The 23,610-nt window shown below is 38.9% G+C and overlaps 1 protein-coding gene across 5 annotated transcripts; it reads left to right on the top strand.

The window, feature by feature from the left end:
* The first annotated feature begins 1,141 nt into the window (after window positions 1-1,141).
* On the top strand, window positions 1,142-22,940 carry prrx1b (paired related homeobox 1b). 5 transcript variants are annotated; one of them, XR_005945567.1, is made up of 6 exons: window positions 1,142-1,724; window positions 1,968-2,948; window positions 7,231-7,406; window positions 11,585-11,774; window positions 18,515-18,618; window positions 22,652-22,673. XR_005945567.1 is itself a non-coding variant. In XM_041208970.1 (6 exons), the coding sequence occupies exons 2-5, from the start codon at window positions 2,699-2,701 to the stop codon at window positions 18,585-18,587; spliced, it is 675 nt and encodes a 224-aa protein (XP_041064904.1). In that variant the 5' UTR covers window positions 1,142-1,724; window positions 1,968-2,698; the 3' UTR covers window positions 18,588-18,618; window positions 22,652-22,940. The 5 variants fall into 5 exon arrangements, 4 of the variants coding, with proteins under 4 accessions (XP_041064904.1, XP_041064905.1, XP_041064903.1 ...); XM_041208970.1 differs by having other exon boundaries at window positions 11,585-11,760; window positions 22,652-22,940; XM_041208971.1 differs by lacking the exon at window positions 22,652-22,673 and adding an exon at window positions 22,702-22,780 and having other exon boundaries at window positions 11,585-11,760.
* The last annotated feature ends 670 nt before the right edge of the window (window positions 22,941-23,610 follow it).

Genomic DNA, 23,610 nt, shown 5'->3' with positions numbered 1-23,610 from the left:
GATCCTTGACAATTAATTTGAAAGATAAACATGGTTGATGTTTTTGTTTCAGATTTCCAGCATCTGCGGGATACTTAACTTTCCCTTGCCATAATTAGAAGCATTTTTTTAAAAATGAAAATGGAAAAAAACTGTCAACAGTGGCATAACCAGTAGAAATTCGAGCCAATAACTTGGATTGTTCGGACTAGTTAACAACATGTGCGCTTTCATCGTTCCTTTAACAACGCGTAAAAAGGGTAGGGGGACTTGAGGTTGGTGCTTTAATGAAAAACGTCTTTTGACACTGATCTTATTGGGCGGAATGCATTAAACTGTACTCAGATAAATGCCGTCAGTGGTTCAACAAATGCATTTTAAACATCCCTCTTTTAGAATTATTCTTCTGGTTAATAGTCGGAGAGGTCACTATTGCCTGTGAAGCATCCTTGCCAATGCAACCTTGCTTATTTTAATTAGAAGTTCATTCAAAAAATAAAATTTATTCTAAATCTGTTGAATTTCATGGACCCAGATGTGGGTGTTTTTTTTGGGGGGGGGCCGGTGTTAATTGGGAGGGTAAATATTTGGGACACTTCTGTGGTGCCTTAACCGGTCCCACCAAGGCGCCCACGCCAGCCTAACAGGGCTTTATGACATCTGGCAAGTTTCTTCAAAATAAAGATTTTAACGCGATTTGAAAAATAAACACGCGCGCCCGTTGGAGGAGCAATTAGAAACCGTACAATATCAGGTTAATAAACTTCCTGGCGAGTTCATTTGACGTTTCCTTCCGCGTCTATGAGTTCGACTTTAACAAATAATGGGGAGAGGAGGAAAGGGAGGAGGGGGAGGGGGTTTAAAGCTTTCTCCGAACAGATGTTGATAGAAGTCTCAATTCAATGATATTTGTAGATGAAAAAGACAGACATATTGCACTGGCACCGAACTGGCCGCCCAAATCTGGGGAAAGGGTCTGGAGGGAAACTAATGATGAAAAAAAACGTCTACTCCGTCTCAGTTGCCTTAATTAAATGCATGGAAAGAACCGAGAGGCTCACATCTGGTTTCAATATGGATCTCTTTGATGGCATCAAGTGTTCTTTTCCCATATCAGGCCGCTGCAAGTAATGGGATGTCTATTGCAGCTAGGAGTCCAGACTCCTGCCATTTCCACACATGGGCTCCCTTCACTCCTGTTGAGTGCTGTTTCTGAAGCCTCACGCAAGCTTTGTAATGAGTGCAGGGCATTGAAAAAAATAATGACTTCAGCCCCAGTGCTATCATATATTTAGTCAAATTTTAATAAAATGACAAAGAGGTGGACTCCAACTGAACCTTGAAAATTGTGGGGTTTTTTTGCAATGCTTTTAAAAACACAAGCGAGTTATGGAAAGAAATTGTCAACCAAAAAATAAGTGCCTTTCCCTGAAAGCTTCGGTGTTTTCCCCCTCCCCCTTCTTATTCGTGTCTCTCTGATCGCTGCTGCGTTCTGTACGTCCAGTTATAAAAGTGAAACAAAAGCAGGGAAAAAGCTCGCCAGGCTGCTTGCATACAGACAGGCTCCAGTATATCGCTCGAATCCGCTGCGCCCCGCCAATACCTAGAGACGTCGGAGCCTCGTACACGTTCAAACTCAACGGGTACGGTTTTTAAAATCTTCAAACAATTCCGAAATGAAAGTTAGGGCCATCGGATTAGCGTTTTACTCGCCACTTCATGTTGATTTGGCGCGGCTTGTGTAGGTGAGTACATGGCCCTGTAATATTTTCTTTTGCCTGAAGCAAGGAACTATTTATGGCTAAGGGAAAGCGGATTTTTTTGTTGGGGGGAGGGGAAAAGTGCCCAGCGATTGGTATAAAACATGCAAATTAGTTCTTTAACCGCAATGCAAAACAAGTCTGGCTGACTTGACGGGATAGATAAACAAGCTGACTCTTTGATGTATTTTTCTGGCTGTCAGTTTCTCGTTTTTATATATTTTTCAGATGATAATTACGTCTTATTACGAAATACAAAGGGATCCGAGAGCAGATTACAAGAGAGCAAAGGTTTCTTTTGCCCGCTCTAATCAAAGTGGTGGGAGCGCTGTGATGGAGAGGGGTCTGTAGAACGTCAGAGGCACAGAACACAGGGGCTTTGCCACGTAATTACAGGCTTGTATTAGCAGAATCTCGTCTCCCTGGGGTCGCCAATTTTAATTTATTCGGCGCAAAACAATCCCTGGACGGCACTCTGCTGGCTTTTGAAGTGCCAGAAAGGCCTTTTTTCTGCAAGGAGGAGAAGTACTGCACACTTCAGAGTTCCTCCCGCCTCGAGTCTTCCAGCAAAAAACGTTTTTTTTTCCCTCCTGTGTGTGTCTCCTTTTTAAACTAGAGTAAGTTGAGAAACCTCACTCATACATCTGCAAAACATCATTCTTTCTAAACTGATGTCACCTATGTGAGTCAAGGAGAAGGAAGGACAACTTCTCTTCAAGTTCCTCTGAAGTTGGCTATGTGCTGCTGTTGCATGGGCGTCGGAACAGCTATCCACTTTAAGGAAAGTTTACTCATTTTTTTAATTGTTTAAAAACGTTTTGAGTTTCCCGGCGTGCGGTCCAAGTGTGTGGAGATCTATTTTCTGACAACATTTGCCTAAACTGGAGACGAAGGGCGCCGCGGCTCGGAGGGTTGCTAGAATTCGCATATATTCGCATTAAAAAAGAAAGATCTAAGCCATGAGCTCGAGTTATCCCCATGTAATGGACAGACAGACTTCCTCTGTGCCCAGTCGCTTGGAGAACACTATCACGGCCAACATGGACAATTTACAGTCCAAAAAGAATTTCACGGTGAGTCACCTGCTGGATCTGGAAGAAGTGGGGGAGATGAACCTTCAGCAGGCCGACGAAAGTGTGAGTGAGACAGGCAGGAAACTGCTCGAGTCCCCGGCGGTGACCAGCGGCAGTGACACTCCCCAACAAGAAAGTAAGTGTGAACAAAAAAACAGAAATACAATAGGGGACACGGGGTTACTAACGGGATTATCACTGTGGCGCAAAGAGGGATCATCGCATTAACACGTACGTGTAAATGTCATGGAGCCGTTTGTTATTATCGAAGTGTGGAGATATCGCTTGGCAGAGTCCGAGGCGCCTGTTAGGAGGCAGCTGAGGTTGGGGAAAAGAAACGTAAAACAATCAATTAAAAAGTTGACAATACCTTTAATAGCAGGACTCCCCAAATTTCGCTTCTTTTTTAATTAAAAAACTTTCCCATACAATTTGGCTTCACGCAAAAGTTCACATCGGAGATGTGGTGGAGAATGTTCATTGGCATCGAGATCGAGTACCGCTCGCCCTGCACGCTGTGAGTTCTAACTAAATAGTGTTTCATAAGGAAATCAACAAGCGCAGGTATGTAGAAAAATGTAAAGGAGACATAAATTAACGAGAAACATACCAGCCGTCAGTGTCGGGGGGACGAGTATTTTCTGACAGTAATGTGGGACATTATAGTGCAATGTGAATGCTGGAGAGGCTATAGAGAGGTAGACTATCATAATCCCAGGGTTCACATTACTTCAATGGAAACCATTTCAAGTACATGCACATATGGATAGGAACATTAAACGCAATTGCTTTGAAAAATCAAGGAGAGTTATAAATTCCAAGCTAATTGAGCGAGCGCAGGAGTACATCGTTTCGCTATTCAACAATGTATCGCCTCCATTAGGAGGAACACATTGCACTTGATAGTTCACTCTCTCAGAACATGTGTAGGCATTACAAGTGGACGGATTGAATTTGACAAAAGCGCTTTAAGTGTCCCCACAGACAACAACACTGGTAATGACAGCTAATCTGATTAGTTTGATAAATTGATTTGTCATGCATCAGCGATAAAAGACGACATCTTTGTTTTCAATGAATCATGCCTAGCATGTAAAGCTAAGGAAACATTTACTTCTCATTATCCACGGCAACACGCCGGCCAAAACACAAGCGTTCCCCGCGCACAAAATAACTGATTTTATCACTTATGGAAGTAAAATAATTATCAACTCCAGTAAAATTTGAACTTCTTATAAGGATAGCCTAATAGTCGCAGAGAATCAATGTCGTCTAAGAGAGAGGCGTCTAAATAGGGTGTGTGTGGACACAGACAATTATTTGAAGTATGTATCCCACATTATATGCACACAGGCTTTTGTAAACACATGGGAAAATAATATCAATTCAGTCATAATTTAACCATGATCAGTTTATTTCATTTCAACATTTTATAAAGTTACAAAAACTTAAAAAGGACTAAAAAAACTTTAATTGGGTTCTCTTCCTGTGCTGGCACCAGTTTGCTAATAAAAGATAATGGGAAAGCGTGTAAAATTCTCAGTTTCTTTCATCCTGATGCTGTTAAGATAAAGATTGTTAGAAGTTTCCCGACTGCCCATGGATCAGAGTGGGTTTGATGCTGTGCCTGATTGATGTGAGGTGTTCAGAGCGTGCCTCGCGCTCTCTCTCTCTTTCCCTCCAGAGACCTCCACTGACCATTAGATACGGCTTAGGGAGCGAGTTCAGCCTAAATTCATCGGCCCCCACCCCCTTTACATCTCTCTGACAGCACAGCAGATGTGGATCGGCGCCGGCAATGTGCCCCTGACCGGAGATCTGCCTTGATCCTCTGGTCTGAGAATCTGCCCCGAGCAACAGAACTAGCCTGACATTCTGAAGAAGGCCCCGGGAAATGACTGCAAACATTTTATAGTTTATAGTTCCCCACTGAATTTTAACTACCCAATTATGAAACATTTTGATAGTTAAGGGCATTTTGTATCAATAATGAGTTTCGTAGTGCCAGTTATTAACCCAGGGGGCTATTGCAAGAGAGGAAGGGAGTCTGGGCTATCAAGTTAAAATTTGTTTTCAGATGAAGGCCCGTCCTTCCCAATAAAGTATTCAAGCTTAAAGGCCCAGAATTAGCCGCTGGCCTCCAGTGTGAAACTATATTTGATAACATTAACCATCACCTTAAAACCAAAGCCTCCGGAAATTGTGATAGAATAATTATCCTCGATTTCGCCCCCCTTTGTCCCATCAGCCGGTTTCACTCCCGACACAACATACTCCAGGGAGATTTTCATTCTTTTTCGCATAAAGCCGAGTGATGATCTATTCTATGTACACATTTCACACATCTGATCACATAGGGCACCAAAAGCTGGCAGTCGGAGACTGGTCCGTAAGTGTAGAATAAAGACTGAATAGAAATGAAGCAATCTGACACCAGTTCTATACGCATTGGAAACGTCGATTGCTTTGCAATTTTCTACTGGCGAAGACGTGAGGATTTTTATTTGTATAATACGCATTGAACAATCCCAGAGTGTAGGTTGCTCAAAGTTATCTATAGATTAGAAGAATTGACATTGTATTAATGATTCAGCACGCGCGAATATGTTTGAGTGACACTCCTACTAACAGCAGCACCGCTATGTAACGTCCTCGCAGCCTGGATTTTTTAAATATAGATTAGAAAGCAAACATTCCGATTTGTGATTGCAGAAACAGAGCGTTTGTAATTTGTTTATATCAGGTAAAGATGTTATTTATTAACCTGACTCACAACCTTTAATTATTGGTTACAGCTGTAAATAATTATTTAATATGTTTGACAAAAAGAATCATTTTGGTAAAGGTTGGTAGGTCTCCAGTGGATTTATACGGAGATTGGGAATTGCTGGAGGCTCGATCGGAACCACTTTCGTGCTGAATCAATCCGTCTATGAACTGTTGCCCTAATGTAGCCGCCAAGGAAATCGCAAAACACATATTAGCATGAAGAGAATTGAAAGCTTCGTGCACAAGATAAAGAAACCTTTAACTTGCAATAATGTAACAGCATTGTAAAACAGATTCTAAACTGGGGAGGAGGAGGAATTCACAGTGAAGACCACAACAGAGATCAACTATCTTAACACGGCCTAAATACACTGCGCATCCAACCAAATAGTCCTTCAGATAGCATCATCAACAGTCCATTTCTTCAAATAAGGTGTAGCACACGCCCATCAGGCAAGCTAACTATATTCTTAAAATCAATATCTACCACATCTACTATTAGAAAATTATTTTATCTTTAAAATCCACACAATAGAGTTACTCCTTACTACATGCCAAACATCCATCATGTATAGTTGGCAATTTCTTAATACAATGTGGAGTACAGATCTATTGTGAGATACAGCTAATTTATACATTATGTAACTCATATTCATCATTTAACGAGGTTGTTTGTTTCGTATACAGCGTAAGGCCACAGGTAAATCATCGATAAATCTGGAATTGTTCTGTGGCTTTGCCACGAACCTTGATTTTTCAGTGGTGGAGAGGTAGCCATTTCATTACAGCGTAGTCACTGAACGAACAGCCATTTAATGGACAAAGAAAATATATTAACTAAATATTTCTCTAATCCCCACGCAAGTTTCCTGTGCTAGGAAGTTCCCTGTCGTGGTTTCAGTTCCAGTTATAGCTCAGGGAACCTGTAAAACTTGCGACAATATTGATGCTCAGTATGGTTTAATCTTCTCATCAATCAGAGCAAAGGCATCGTTTTGGAATTGGGAATTACAGATAAAACAAACGGGGTATTCTCTTAATGGAAAGATGCAGCCCCAGGCATTCGGGAAAGTAATAAGGTTGGAAAAACATGGAGAATGAAGGCTCTATTTTATGACCGAGTTGTGATTTATAAACTAATACTGTTCCAAGAGGGTTCGAAAAGCAACAGGAAAGGTTCATCTGATAAGCTGAAGTCGCCTCATATCCCAAGAATGCTAAAAACTTTCAAGGATAACTACAATATGCATGCTTCGTTTAATAAATGATTGTTAGGAAAGACATGGCAGTTTCATCTGGACATTTGCTCCTCATTGAAAGCTTTTCAATGTCAAGTCCCAATTCCAAGTGTGAAAGTCGAAATGCGATTTATTTGCAGTACAGGGGGACCTGCGTTTTATTTTATCTTTCATTCCATTTTAAATTAAGGGCAGTCACAGAGGGGTCTTTGTTTCACTCAATGAGTAATTTACCTTAAAAGGCATACTCTTGTCCGGGTAAGTGAGATGTAGTTTGGCAAATCCAATTGCGGCGGTGTTCAAATGGCAAGTTCTTAAGGTCTCTGTACTTCGAATGGAACTTTTGTCTCTTTTAATTTTCTGAGGGCTAACTGATTAAACGGTGCGTGTAATTCTTTTTATTGAGTGTAGGTGATAAAATAAACACAGAGCAGAAGAAGAAGCGGAAGCAAAGGAGGAACAGGACCACCTTCAACAGCAGCCAGCTGCAGGCCCTGGAGAGAGTCTTCGAGAGGACGCACTATCCGGACGCCTTCGTACGTGAGGATCTGGCCAGAAGAGTCAACCTCACCGAAGCTAGGGTCCAGGTACCTTTTTATTCTGTCTAATATTTGCATTAGAGTTACAATTATCTGTTATAGTTAATTTGTAAACCTCGCCATTTGATATAATTGATTGGGGCAAATGGGTAATGAGGTAAAGAGCTGTTTTCACAGAAGATTCACTGTTCACTGACCATAGACGAAATACTCTTTCATTGCAGGTTCTGTTGCTCTGAGTGTTTTCCCTGTGCAAATAGCAGCTGATCACCAAATAACTTTGCCCAACTCTTTACTTTCAATTAAGTAAATAATGTAAGATGAAGTGATTTTTTAAAAAAGACCAAAGCCAGTACCGGCTGCGTTATTATTTATTGTAGAAAATAACAAATCACTTCGCTAATATGAAAACAATTGAAGCAATTCACTTTTAGGATGAACTAACTGTATTTTGGGGGTGTTGATTTCCTCCAACTGCGGATCCCAGCCGTAAAATCAGGTCAGATGGGAACATACCCTTAATATGTAATGTGCACGATTGTTTACATTTTTAATTTAAAGTGCATAAGAAACAATAAATGTTGGCATTCAGAATTGCAAGAATTTCCTTGCCATGGTTAATCTCGAATTCCCTACTCATATCGAGCCGGCACTGTCTTTACCGCTTTTTGAAATCAAAGCCCAAACATTATAAGTGGTAGGTCTTGTCGTCGAGCCCTTAACTTCTGGAGAATGTTAGCGTACAGGGAGTGGGATTCAGCACTAGTGAGATTGGAACCGGACATTCATTGATCTTGCTGATCAGACACTGCATTCAATCCCAAAGTAAACGTTGAGTTTAGAGGAAACTTGAAACACGGATATATTATTAATTTCAGGGCAGACTACCCCCTGCTGTCTGAACCCGGTTGCACAATATTGGCCAGTATTTTTCCGGCTGAGAAAACAATATTTTGTTTCTGTGGGTCCGAGCTCTGGTTTATTAAACCCTGCAATTGATGCACGTTTTCTGCTTTAGTATTCTGTTTAAAACGAAGATATCATCAACCGGGATTCATGAGCGAGAAAACCGCCAGTCAATTTAGATATAAAATTGTTGCTTCAAAAAAGTTGTAAAGGCTTTATCATAGGGGGTTCAAATTAATCCATTTGGACCCTGCAGTGTCTGTTTTATTTGCCCTTTTCCGTTTGACTGGCCAATATAATCTTTAAAGGATTATTAGTGATGCATTGTCCTCTTTTAAACTTAAGTAACTTTTCATTCAGGTCACGTTTCCTTTTAATGTAGCCGAGGGCCGAGGTAGCACTCTCGTGCCACGCAATAATGTAGTCAGGATTTCGCAGCTGTAGACTTGGGGAGGGGTGGGGAATGAAGTTTCGACCATACCGATTCGAGAAGATCGTCATTTTGCGGAATACTAATGAAACAAAGGTCGCCAATTTGCAATATAAGCGAGCAGCAAAGGGTGAATTCCAAACTGTACATTATTCTACTATCCAGTTACAATCGAAACTTGAAACGTGTGTACTGTTGAAAAAAATCCTTGTACCGATTTTCATTGTGAGTGGAATATATGTAGCACATGACCCGTATACACAGCACACATATACAGAATGTGTGCAGCATATGGGCAAAACATGTAACATGCTCAGGTATAATGTACACAGTACAAAGACAGCACACATACATTAACAGAGCAGACAATGCAACGTAAGTGGAGTGTGTAACTATTTGCTAACGGTCAAAGAGAACTGCAGTTAAATATTAATTTTCCAACTGCACTGGAGGCAGTTCTCAGACTATCATAGATCTAAATGTAAGAAAGCTGTAGGTTGAAACGTAACTGAAACGATAGGTATCTTCAGATTGAGAAGCAGATCTCCAAGCCACATGACGAATACAAGAGTCAAAAACAAGGAAGACACTACAACTTCCATCAATATTGCCCAATTACCACCGCTATGTTCTTCTCAATGGCCATTGCAGATCGATGGTCAAATATGCCGTGTTCTTTGGAAGGGAAACCGGCCTCATAAAAAGAAACACTCCGCAAATTGGTGCTTTGCAAAAAATACCATATCAGCAGGCTTTAGGCAGGAATGGAAGTCTTGGAGTACTGATACTCTCATCTGGTGTGAGGAAGGCTAGCCATATTCCTTTGGTAGATTACATTGAGCCTAATGAGGATCTGAAATAGAAACAGAATTTGCTGGAAATACTCAGCAGATCAGGCAGCATATGCAGAGAGGGGAAGAGTTAACGTTTGAGGTCGCTGATCTTTCGTCAGAACCTTTAGTAGAATGTTGCCTGACACCGTGTTCACATACTATATCTCTATACCTTCAGACTCAGCCGAAAGTAAGAACACCCCTCCATGCACCACCCACTGCTCACCGTCACCTCCATAGCACAGATGAAACACTTCAGTACATTACTGTGGCTCTAGACAACCTCTCCGCAACATGACCGAGTTCGTATGGTAGCCTCTCAATTTCCAGTTAGATGTCCCTTAAACATTATTCCATGTAGTAAAATTATTGCCTCCCTTTTTTAAAATAATTATGACTAAGTATCAGGAAAGCTACAAAGAAACCATGCGTCAATATGGTTAGGTTTTACATAGATAGCTATGGATACTTGCATAGGTCAGCAAAATCCTTCAAGTTAGACCGACTCCTCTCCAACTTTCTGCGTTGACCTATTAGTTCTAAAAATCTGTAATACATGACATTGTTTGTTCATAAACATTGAGTTTGGTTTGGCAAACCCAGTAAGACCTTATCAGGACTGGTCTCCGAAGTGATCCCAAAATACTGAGCATTCCAATTGCGTGCCCAGTCGAGTAGTTGACAAGGTACTGATTGAATTGTTTATTTACAAGGATCAGAAAATGACGAAAAAATGAAAATAAACTATAATTTTATATATACAACTAACTCCACATATGGAAACATAAGTTTTAATTGAAAATAAATCTACTTATCAAGCCCGGAGTGTCTGCCAGTTTTTAACGTGTCAGAATGGTTTTAACAGAGTTAGAGAAAATGGATTTTGTCGGCCATTTATTGAGATTGCTTTTGGATTGTTTAGAGGGGAATATTACTGAGCATTGCACTGCCCATAAAAAAACGAGTTGTAGGTAACTAGTTCTGCAACATCTTTTCGCCCTCAGTAATCCAAACCAATACTTTCCACAGATCTGGGTTCATGATTAGAATCGCAATTTGTACGAGAGATTGGCACACGTATTCTTTTAAAAATCCAAGATATTGTCGCTCAGACGTTTATAAAGCGGGACTTTCAATTCAACACAAACATGACATCCATCTTCCCACACAATGTAAATGACCCTCACCCCACTCCCCCCCACCGCCCCACCCCCCCCCCACCCCCACCCCCGCCCACGCCCCCTTTGACTCTGTCCCTAATTGTGAAGGAGATGTTTACATTGGTGCCTTTCTCAGCAGGTAGTTGATCACTGCCAGGTAAGGAACCGACAGTGAAATAGACCAATACGGAGATCAATAAGGGGACCAACCCGGTTGAACTGCAGACTATCTGGGAACTCTGTTAGATTGTAAATCTTCCAAATGAACGTTTTAAGCAATACATTAAGTGCTGAACTGTTGAGCCAGTTAAACACGTGTGTTCGAATTTAAATTAATCGATTTGAGGAACCCAATCCACTGTAATCTGCACATTTAGAAACTGCTATATCCAGAAAAGCAAATTGTTCGTAATTTTAATAACAATCAGTAAAATCAGGAGGTTGTTTCATTTCTATTAAATATATAATTCAATTCGTGGGTTCTTTCTATGTAGTAAGCATCGGACCAACATTGATAGCTTGGAGCTTGTGGGTGGTGGAACAGCAATGCGCCTTCTTCTGGGAGAGTCGCTCTCACGTTGAATCCATCCATACAAATCAGATAACAATTCAAAAGGCTGAGTTTTTTTGATAAATTAATATTTTGCGTCCAATTTAGGAATCCTTTTGGAGTTTGAGTGGTGTCATTTCTCCTGATGGAATGAAGGCCCTGAACAGAATATTATCCCAGCACGGAGATTTTGTTTAAACTCTGCAAATATCCCAGTATCTAACCAAATGAATGAGTTACCTTGGGCTTGTTAAGAAAGTGAACCAGCGTGTCAGCTAGGAATTACAGAGCATAGGCGCAAGGTTAAATGTTCTGCATTTATTATTTTATTCTCACTTCTCTCTTAGGTTTGGTTTCAAAACAGAAGAGCAAAATTCCGACGGAACGAGAGAGCCCTGCTGGCCAGTAAAAATGCCTCTATTCTCAAATCATACAGTGGGGAGGCGGTGGAACAGCCCATGGCCCCGCGTCCAGCGCCCAGAGCCCAGGATTACCTGTCCTGGGGAACGACATCTCCATATGGGTAATCTCTTATTGGTAATATAATTGTCATCTCTAACCGAAATGCCTGCAGAATTTCCATAATATAGACACAAGTCCCTCCTGAATGCAGTCTCCCAAGGCTCAAAATTAACTGTCCCAACATGACTCTTATAGGTAACATCATTTCTAACCGCACGCGATTATACATGGTACCGAGCAAATCTACTTCAGCTCACACAACCAGAATTAATTTGCAACGTGAAGATATCATTTGTCCTGACATATCCCTTTGGTTAATCCTTGGTATAAATGTAATTTGTAAACATATTTAAATTCAACAACTTATGAAAAAATGAGATAGATACTGAATAATAAATATGTGAGGGGCATAATTAAATAATCACATTTACTGACATTATGACAGTGACTGCATTTCAAGTATAGTTCATTGGCTGTGAACCTTTTTGGGACGTCTCCAGAACGTGAAAGGTGTTGTTTAAAGGCAAATGATCATTATATAGTGGAAAAGGAGGGGGCGTCATTACCTGGAGGAAATGTAATTGAGATCCTGTTGATATAAGGAGAGTAAAGCATCATTTTTTTATTACTATCATTGGAATCCCAAAGTAAGATGATAACCCAGAACTCACATGCTGGAAGTTAGCTGTACAATGTGTTGGTTCTCAAAACAATGGCTGTGATTTCAGTAGCCTTGGTTTGATTTGGCATTGCCATCTAGGTTAAGAGCAGTTCTGCACATTTAAGCTTTCACCTGTTGACGCTGTAGAGGAAATTTAGCGGAAAACTCGAGTCAGCAGCCCCAAATAGGCTCAAACCCAACACAATCACTTCCCCTATAATTCAATGTCCTATCCCCACATGCAACTCTCAGGGCCTCAAAACTGGAGTGTTTAAACAAATCTAAGATGACGAAGAACTGCACCTGTGCCACATATGTTTTTTGTCTGTCTGAACTTGTCGGTAGGCAGCCAGTTATTTAAAGCGATTTATTTACTTCAGATGATCAGTACTCACAGTAGGTAGTTAGACAGGCTGTAGCCAAGCTTATTAGTAGCAAGACATCAGTGGCAAAATGACAATTTATAATGGCAGAAAAGTAAATTAATATTATGGCTTCAGAGTTTTGGAAACTCAAGTAAGTGGGGATTTGAGGAATTGCACTGTTCATTGTAACAACCAATATCTGAATTATGCCCGGAGTGAGCTCCCATATGAGCATGGCACGGAATGAGCATCCACTGATAGTATTCCAATTCTAACCATTATTCAATAGATTGAAAGGCCAGTATGGATGATGTAAAAAAAAAAACATTATAAGGTTTCAAATGTATTTAGAGTTTATAGATGTCACTGGAATTTTAAATTCAAGTTACAGCCATAAACTCATCTCCAATATTTATTATTTAATACTTAGTTTTACTGCATTTTCTGTGCATACCATATGTTGTTTACAATGGACTAGTGTGAGATCAGTGGTGTACTGAAAGTGTTCTGTTGGGGACATTGAACATTCATTTGGAAAATATATTTTGAATTAACACAAAGTCAGCTCCAATATGAAGATTTGGGTATCATGGAATTTAAGTGATCCTAATACCAATGCTCTCTGTTTAAGAGTCAAAGCTTAGACTACCATAAATGTTCCCCCAAAGTCATGTTTAATTCTACAAAATCAAAAAAAAATCACCCTGAACATTTTTTGTGTGCCAGCTGTCCCTCAGTTGGCGGACTCCTCTCTGAGTCACAAGGTTCTATGTGGAACATCCGCTCCAGGACTTGAGCACAAAAATCATGGCTGACACTCCAGTATGCTACTGAGGGAGGGATGCATTGTTGGAGGTGCGATCTTTCGGGTGAGAGGCCCCAGCTACCCTCTCAGGTGGATGAAAAAGATCCCATGGCACTATTTTGAAGAGGAGCAGAGGAGTTATCCCAGGTATCCTGGCCAAAATTTATCCCTCAATCAACAGCACAAAAACAGACTCTCTGGCAATTATCTGAAAGTTGTGTATGGGAGTTTGCTGTGTTTACAGCCAATGTTGTGTTGTAGGAAGGTACTTTGAGATTACTAGTGGTTGTGAAAAGTGTTATATAAATGCAAGTTTTTCTTTTTGTCTGTGTCGAACAATGTTGTCTGAGCCATTAAAGCTCTTTCTGAGGCAAAATTGAAAGGAATTCCACACCTCAGAACAGTTTCCCCATGCTTCTCCATAGCTTCCAATTACTTACTACACTACACTACACATACCATGTTAAATAATTGTAAATACACTGGGGCAGTTGTGTGGATACATTAAATTTTTACCTTTATTATTTATAGAGTCCAAGAGACTGAGTTTAAAACAATCATTATTGGCTATTAATTACACATCCCAATTCCTAGAGGTCTTTTCAGTTGTAATTAGATTCTGTAATTAGGTGGTTAACTTTTTGATGGTTCATCTCATGTTAGCCAGGGACCAGCTGCTACTTGTTAAAAGAGTTTGCCTTTTGTTAATTAGTGGATTCAGTAAAGAGATCCTTCCCAACTGCATTCCTCACAGCAGTCAAAGTTCTATGGATTCAAATATGCTGGATGTAAATAGAAGGCAATGGACGTATTGTTGTGGAGTGTTGCAATTTAGAGCTGGATCATATTCAATTGTTAAATTGTATCCAACCCTTTTAGTATCTTGCTTTGTTCATAGTGAAGATACTTTGATTGAATTTAAAACTTTGTGACCTTTACCCTGCTGTCACTATTCAACATTTTAAGGTTAATGAAGATTTAGGATAAGTATTGTTTTTAAAAGGGAAGTGTCAATTAATTCTAAAATTTATATTTGAAATGTAATCTCTCACTTTCCTGTTCTTTGATACGGTTTATGTATTTTAAAACAGTTAGAGAGGGGCAGCATGGGTGCAGACATCTTTTCTTAGAGGTATCTGATAGGACATCATCAAACTATGGTATAGTGATTTCATCAGTATAGGGAGCTTGTTACAGCTACAACATTTCTATCACTTATTTTACTGAAATAGAATGTCATGTTATCATGAGAACAGCACTATACAAAACATCTGCCCAAGTCGCCTCTGACCAGTTAGGAAGCACAAGGGCCAAGTGAATAGATCTCCCTTACAGTATTCATATTTGTGACAATTTAGAACTGAATTTTGAAAGGGGCATTACTACAATATATATATCATTCTTAGTGTACAGTGCAATGTTGTAAATACAGTAGAGAAAACATTTTTAATTTAATTCTACACTGATGTGCATAAAAACTGACAGCTTAGTCGACAAGCAACTAAGGTGAAATGAGCAAGGGAAAGGTAATTTAGCTTGAACCCAGGTCAGAAGTTGAAACTATTATTGACCTATTGTACAGTTTGTGAAAATAATGCACCATCTCCAAAACTCAATTAGAAAAGATGCTTGACTTATATAATAAAGTACAATGCACAAAGAAAACAGGTCTTGCTATTTGTACATTTAAATATTTTCTCCCACTTTACAACAAGTGAATTAAACAGAAATCATCACTGACAGAAAGCCGCAATACTAACATTAATCCAGGCAGTACTTCAGTATATAGAGAAGATAATATTACACCACTTACTGTCTAGCCAAGCTGTAAAGCAGAGAATTGACCTACATAAATACCCTGCAGTAAACATGAATCTAATAATACAATTTACTTAGTAATCACATTCAAATTGATTTGGTCTAATATCTGCTGCTTTTTGTGAAAACCAGTGATTCTAATTATCAAACTCACTTGGAAATATTATTAAGATTTAGGAGGTTAATAATGTGAACAGCATTGTCAAAGAAAAATCCCTACTTAATGACTATGTAATTTACTTTAATTGAGAGATGGTGTATCTTAATTTTATTCCCCGTTCTCCCTATATTTGAATTGTCCATTGACATTTTCAGTATCTGTTTGAGTTCAAGCAGTCAACATCATCCACACCCCTGACACAGGTTTGGAACCAGTAACTGGATGATGGAGAAGCATGGTTTGTGGGTAGCCTCCCTCCCTTTGGGTAATAATTGGTCAATCCAATATTGTGGCTTTACTTGTTAACTTAGCCCATGGGGAATTTGAAGATAAAATAGCTTCCCACCATTCCGTGATATAGAAGACAATCAATGCAAATGTTATTTTAATAAGGGATTCATAGGTTTCAGAGACAGTTCCTAGACCACAGGATTAATGAAGAAAATGTTAGATCCACATTACTACTAGAACAACAACTTGCATTTATGTAACACTATTAATGTATCAAGACAAAGCAAAGAGGTGGAATCTGATAAAACTAACTTTAGATAATCATTTATCAGCCTTTTGTATGCATATTGTTTACATTCTAGTCCATTAATATTTAATATATAAGCTTCCAGGTCAGGCCAAGGTCCCACATCTCTATCCTGAACACATGTTGTCTAGCCTGTGGAATGGGATCTCATTGTTATACTTCATATTTTGAAATAATCAGTACTTATCCCTTTATATATACATATAATCCATTTAGTCCATGTGTGTGTATCCTATCTGTCCTAAGTACTCAGCTAATGTACACCAAGAAATTAAGAGGTGGGAATTCTTATCTTCCTCAGTTTTTTCTTCCAACAATCAACATGCTTTCATGCTCAACATTACCTAATTAGTATTTCTGGATTTATTCCATTTTCTCTCTTGATCATTTCAACTTTGATGATGTCTTGGAATGTGAGGCTTTGACCACTTTCTTTGTGCTTTAACATCATTAACACAAACTCCTAATAATCTATCTTCTAACTAGTGGGAAGGGGTCATAGTTCCAGACTCAATTTCCAAGTATTAGCTAATAATCTTGTCTGTATGACATTAATCCATATGCCCTGCCTATCCATGATTATTTTCCATGTAAAATTATTCACTAATCAACCCATTACTTGAAAATAACTCAGTGGTTATTTCTACCAGTGAGAATCACCTTACTAATCACATTTCTGGCAAAATTCCTACCATTGATAATTTTACCATTAGGGCCAGTGACTATGAACTGGGATGGAGAGAAGAAATTTCACACCACAGTGATTTAATCAAGGACTTGCTTTTATGGAACACTTAGTGAAGTGTAAGATTCCACTAACTCCTGATGCAACTGGTGGCAGTCCCAGAGTAAATGTATCAGATTTTCTAAGGCCAAACCCAATAAAAATGGATCTTCCTTATGGCTCACATTAGCCAATCCAAGAAGTCACCGCTCCCTGTGTGAGACATGGGTGGCAGTAGCTGATAGTCCTTGCACTCTACTAAGTGCAACATAAAAGCAAATGAGTTTGTATTATCATTCATTTACTCCACAACTGACTATCTGTCCTGCAGCCAATTTTCCCCATGACTTTTTTTTTGTAGTTTATGTTGTTTCTTTTATGATTTATTTTCTCACATGGGCCCCATGAACCATGATCTCTGACAACCAAGAAGACATGCTGGAAATCTATTCCTAAACCACATATCACCAGCCAGCAGCTTCAGGTGTATGAGGCAGTAGACTGCCATTTCTTCTCTCTTCTTGTAAACAAAATATTTAGATTCTTTTTAGCCCCTTCTATATGGTGTGATTAAATATTGCAGTTAACATGAGAAAAATCATGAGCACAAATTGTTATTCCTAAGCTCTGACAAGGCATGTTGTCTGAATTAATACATTTTATTTTATCCCTGGTTTGTTTTCTCTCTCTTTTTCCATTGGTTTGCTCTGGTCCTTTCCTTAAACAGTCCCACCAATTTGAGCCACCCTCCAATATTTCACCCAAGTGACTGTTATTCATGTATGAACCTATGCAGTGAACGTTGGGCATAACATTTGACTGCAGAAGGCAACACAGCCAAGCTAGATCTTGTCCTCACTTGACCCTCAAACCTGTACAATACGTAGCAGATATCAGTAACAACCACAACAGCAGCAACTTACATTTATGTAGCAATAGTGATTAGTGTGTGGAACACTAGTGGCTTTCCCCTTCACGAAACTAGAGTTGCCAAGGCCATTTGTAGCATTGCAATTGATGTCCCACTACCAGTTGATTGAGCACAGTCCAGGGATGGACACTCTTAATTTTATTACTTAGTGTTACAACTGTCATTGCTTTTACCCACAAAGCCATCAAAAGAGTCCTGAAGATGTAAATGACTACTTAGTACAGAATATGTTTTAATCACATACATCATACCTGTCTCAGCACACTTGTTAATATGTGTATATGTAATATATGCACAGACTGTGTGTCATGTGGAATAACCTGAAAAGTAATAACATGACTATTGTTTTTTTTACTATTGCCATTTGCACTGCCATTGCTGTGAGGAATTGCCTTGAGCAGGATATCATGATTTTAGTGACAATAAGCCCCTTGTCCCACCTGTATAGACTGTATAAGTAATTCCCACATGCAGGCTTTACATTTCTTCTCCTGTTTTCTAGCCAGAGGGAAAAATAATGCATTGGAGGCAGGGTTATCACAGCATCCATACTACAGTGGAAACACACACACACACACACACACACACACACACACACACACACACACACACACACACACACACACACATACACTCTCTTGGTTTCAATGCTGACTATATGCAACACAACCTGAAATGTATTTATTCCTTGAAATTGAAGTTATTCATTTGGAATGATTGCTGTGTCAATAATCTGATGTCAATAGAACCTTATCAATAACCAGTACATCAAGGGTAATTTCCACATTTTCTGTGCACAACCTTTCTAAACAGACTCTATACACTTGAGGATCAGCCATACCCTACTGCTAGTCTCTTTGGCCGTACATCCTATTGGACTCCATAAGTCCCATCCACAATTCCTCTGTACACAATGGGTATGTATCAATCACATTAATATACAATGTACCCATATGCCTAGATATAAAGAGCACTGGTCAGTAACACTCAGACAATGTACATCACTTACTTTATGAGAGCTGTGGTTCAGATTTGTCAGAGAGCATGTGACATCAGGGATTGACCCATTTGCTAAGTATCTGTTTGCCCTTGAGTTTCCTTTTTTTCTCTCTCTCACTCTCTCTCTCACACATATTAGATTACACTCAAAATGAATCTTTATTTTTCTCCTCTCTATGTGGAGATGTTTGTTACTTCTCACAGTTATCTAAGAAAATAAAGCAGAAGTATTTATTCAACCGAAAGGGAAGTAACTATTGAGAACACAGATATGTTATCACAAGAAAAGACACAAAGTATCATTGCCAGCTACGTGATATTTATCATATTTATCATTGTTATTTTATTTATAATAGCTACAAGAGGCTTTCAACTGGGAAAATAAAACAAATGCTATCAATTTAACTTGTTTTATTAAGGCCTCATTTCCATAATGAGTTTAAACCTACATTCAGATGATATTTATTCATGATTATTTTAACTAACTAATAGCAACTTATATTTTTATAGCATTTTTAACATAATAAACATCACAAAATGCTTAGCAGGAGCATTATAAAATATAACACAGAATTGAGCCACATAAGAAGATATTAGGTCAGATGACCAAAATCTTGGTCAAAAGAATGTCTTAAAGGAGGAAAGTGAGGCCAAGAGGTGGAGAGGTGTAGGAAGAGAATTCTAGAGCTTAGGGCTTAAGTGACTGATGATTAAAGTTGGGGGTGCTCAAGAAGCCAGAATTAGATACGCACTGAAATCTTGGAGGGTTGTGGGGCAGGAGGGGATTGTTGAGATTTGGAGGGGTAATGCCATGGATGGATTTGAAAATAACATTATTTTTAAAATTAAGAGGTTGCTTGACCGGGAGTCAATGTAGGTCAGCGAGCACAGGGATGTTAGATGAACAGGACTTGGTGTGGGTTTAGAAACAGTAGGCAGAGTTTTGGATGACCTCAAATTTATGGAGGACAGAATGTGGAAGGCCAGCCAGGGCTGCTTTGGAATAATCAATTCTGGAGATAGCAAAGGAATAAATGAGAGTTTGAGCAGCAAATGAGCTGAGACAGGGTGAAGTTGGGAGTAATTATGGAGGTGGAAATAGGCTGTCTTAGTGATGGTGTGAATTTGTGGTCAGAAGATCATCTAAGGCTCAAATATCACACCAAAGCTATTAAAATCCTATGAATATTCAAATCTACAGCTATTTGTGTGCCATTTAGAACAGTGTTAGTCATCCTGACAGCCTGTCAATCAACATTTTATTTGTATGGTTTATGAATTGTGTTGGAGATCATGGAAGCGTGTGGATTCAAATGTAAAGTTTCAAGTGAAAAATAGGGAAGGACTAAGTACAAAGATAAGAACGCTGCATTTAGGAAAGTAGTAGGATGCTGTGGTTTAGAAGCAATGCATAAATAAGTAAAATATTGTACTGTAGTGAGAGTTTGAAATTGTGCTTGTGAGTTGTTATATCAAGTTTCTAGTTTCTATTGATTGGTTATGTTGAACTATGCCCTCTTCAGAGTTAGTTATATTCAGTTTCAGCATTGATGCATGGGTTTTTCCCCATTTCTTCAACACAATTTCTTTATAATATAATTGACTTGTAATTTTTTGATAACTTAAGTTTGAGAGGGTAGGTGACATCTCCCTATAGGCACAAACAGTGGGCAATGAGAAAGAGGTTTCCTCTTACACAAGCAATTGTTTTTGTCTTGGGTTATGTTCCATTCACCCAGAACTATTTATACATGGTATTGGCTTTGATTTGCATTGCTTGCACTTCACATAGGCCTGACTGAAGGCTGCAGCCAATGAAAAGCCATATTTTTAAGCAGTAATAATAGCATTTAAAAAGATCCACATGGTCCACTATAATTCTAATGCTAGTTACAAGGTAACAGGTCAATTTTAATTAGCAGCCAGACGGTGGTGAAGGTTACACTGTTCTGCAATGTGATGTCAGCACATGCGCAAGGCTCTGCGTACAGGAAAGGTGGAGACATATTATTCAGTAATACCAGCTAACATCACGCTAAAGCAAATGCCAGTGTCAAGTCAGTAGTTACAGGAAAAATGCTCACAATGTGTTATCAAATGAAATACATTAAAAGTAGAATGAGCACCAAGATATATTAGAGAGTTGGAGCAATGAAAATTTACTTAGTCCATTCCTGTAGCAGTGCAGAAATTAGTGAGGGCTGTTGGTTTTATAAAATAAATAAATAAAAGAATCAAAAATAAAAGCAAAATACTGTAGATGCTAGAGATCTGAAATAAAAACAAAGTTCTGGAGAACTCACCAGGTCTGGCAGCATCTGTGGAGAGAAACAGAGTTAACATGTCGAGTCCAATATGACTCTTCTTCAGACCTGCTCTGAAGTTCCGAAGAAGTATCAATTCATTTCATAAAATAATCTAAAAGTTTTCGTAGGGAACTGTATAATTTCACAGTTTTGAGATTGTGCTTTTTCATGAAAGCTTGCTTGATTAGGGCAGACAGCACCCTTACATTTGTGTGACAAGTAATAATCCTTACATATTTATACTGTCTTTTGGGTCATTAACATCTTGAAACCCGCTTGAAGTGCAGAGAGGTCTTATGTAGGTGAGCAAAATAGTGTATTAAAGAGCCAGGGATTCACAGTGTTTTAAATTAGTGAAAGGGCTACATGCCACTCAGGAATATATATTGCCATGAGACAAGTGTAGGAGTTTGTAGTGGAATTTCCCTATTAGTAAAAATTAAACGATGAAAGAAAACTGAATTTTGGGTTGTAAAGTAAAGAAAACTTGAAACAATCTGACCACCCCTGTATAAAAGTAATAGTTGGAAAATGTCTTTCTGAAGTCCAAAGCTTTTTTAGTTTCTGCTATTCTCTTCATAAAATTCTGAACTTGGAAGGGGTATTTTTAAAAATTATGTAGTGAAATATTTCACATGTAAATGCTATATTGTCAATAAGTCGCCATGAACCTGGTTAAATAGGGGAAAATCTGAGAAAATGTGCGGAAATTTGGACTAACAAATGACAATTTAGCCATTGATCAGATCGCACTCGAAGCTCAAAAAATGCTCCCGTCTGGAGATTTCATTCCTGCAATTCCACGGAGGGAAGCTGTTTAAGATTTTAATATCTGAAGGAGCCAGTAAATTAGATATGATTGTGGGGTGTAACCTCAGCCTGTTTTTCATTCAGATTAAGAATCCATTAAATACATGGAAAACTAACTCAGGATCATGTTTGCGTCCCTTTGGCCCGCATCTCTTTGCTGCTCCCTTAGTTCCACGATCTCTTTCCCGTTCCTCTCCACATTATGTTGCCGGTATACTGTAAACTTCACTCTCTGAAACTCCTTTCGCATCCGATTGTGATTCAATTAAGCGGCGGAAATTTTTAATGGGTCGCTAGCTACAGTTGCATTCCCAGCTTCCGCCTCCTTTTCACTCTCCAGTCCTGATACCAGTAGAGGCGAATTCAAAACAGTGCGAATGCCAGAGAGCCTGTTCTAAAGAATTCACATTCCAAAAACAGCTAGTTTCAGATAGTTAGTTGATTATTACTGTAGCTTAAAGGGGACATTGTATTACCTTCCAACATTGAGGATCGTTTATCGTGTGAAATGTTTCAGACCAACAAATCATTATTGACAGTGGAGAGTATTAAAATATGTTCTATTGTGAAGGGGTAATGTATGTTACAAGATAGATATAGCATTTATTTTGTCAGTAAGTGTTTCCTCGTGAACACAACACGTTCTCAAGTATAAAACTTTGCTCAGACAGGCTGCTGATATTACTACACGCAATTCATAATTTCCCCTTGTAATATGAAAAACCTGTTGAGTTTGCTATTTATATATAAACACGTTCTAAATTTTGTACATTAAAATCGTATCAAAGAACATAGATATGTTTGCTAGTTACTGCTCTGTGTGTTTGTACCGCAGTGCCATGGCCACTTACTCCTCCTCTTGTGCTACCACCAACCCAACTCAAGGAATGAATATGGCCAACAGTATTGCAAACCTTCGTCTCAAGGCCAAAGAATACAGCTTACAAAGAAATCAGGTGCCCACCGTAAATTGAGCGCCCTTCATGGACTACAGCAACCAGAGGCCTGTCCGTCCATTCCCTGCATCCAGACAGCATCAGCAAAAGGGCTCAAGGAAGGGACAAGAACACAACCTACAACAGCAACCAAATCCCAATACAACAGGCGAATAAAAACATGGACACGCACAAATACTTGACCTGTATAGAGCCAGAATTGCTGAAGCGTTTCATCCCTGTGGATTTAAAAAAAAATAAAGATAAGAGTAAGTATATATTCCAGTTTTGTCAAAACCTTTTCCATCCTGGATTTAAGATACTGGGACCACAATTTTCAAACTTTGGCTAGGCCAATTACAAGATTTTTTTTTGTGCGTACGTTTTAAAGGGGCTTTTATTGGGTCTCCAACTGAGTGTTGTATTAAAGTTATATTGTATTGTTTCTATACAGATTTTACATTTTGTATCCCATGACAAGGTTATTGTTAGTAATGCATTTTTTTCTATAGAGGCAAGCTTGATAAGGCTTTTTTTTTTGTTGACCAAACTATTTTTCGAATTAAGGCAAATCTGATTTCCTGTTCTGTCTACGTTTGTAACAGCCTTTAGCTATTCTTAAAGGAGAAATGATTCTTTTGTGTACAATAAAGTAACAAGCACTCAAAGACGTGGGTTTATATCTGACTAGAAATGCATCAATAAATTATTACGAAAATATAGTTGGTGCCAAACGGGTCTTTTTCAAAATTAATTTGTTGTACATTTTTGTTACAATAATTCGGTATATACAATCCAGTCGGACAAAAAAGGGACAGTGGGCATTTATGTCTGTGTTGCTCAAATAAGGAGGACTGTC

This window comes from Carcharodon carcharias, chromosome 16 (genome assembly GCF_017639515.1).
Source record: "Carcharodon carcharias isolate sCarCar2 chromosome 16, sCarCar2.pri, whole genome shotgun sequence".
NCBI lineage: Eukaryota > Metazoa > Chordata > Chondrichthyes > Lamniformes > Lamnidae > Carcharodon > Carcharodon carcharias.
This window is presented reverse-complemented; position numbering and strand designations above follow the sequence as displayed.

Excerpts from the sequence above, each read along its gene's own strand:
- prrx1b (XM_041208969.1), top strand. The coding sequence starts at position 2,699 with ATGAGCTCGAGTTATCCCCATGTAATGGACAGACAGACTTCCTCTGTG. Across the intron at positions 2,949-7,230 it reads TGACACTCCCCAACAAGAAA|GTGATAAAATAAACACAGAG; the intron begins GTAAGTGTGAAC and ends TATTGAGTGTAG. Across the intron at positions 11,761-22,651 it reads GGAACGACATCTCCATATGG|TGCCATGGCCACTTACTCCT; the intron begins GTAATCTCTTAT and ends TTTGTACCGCAG.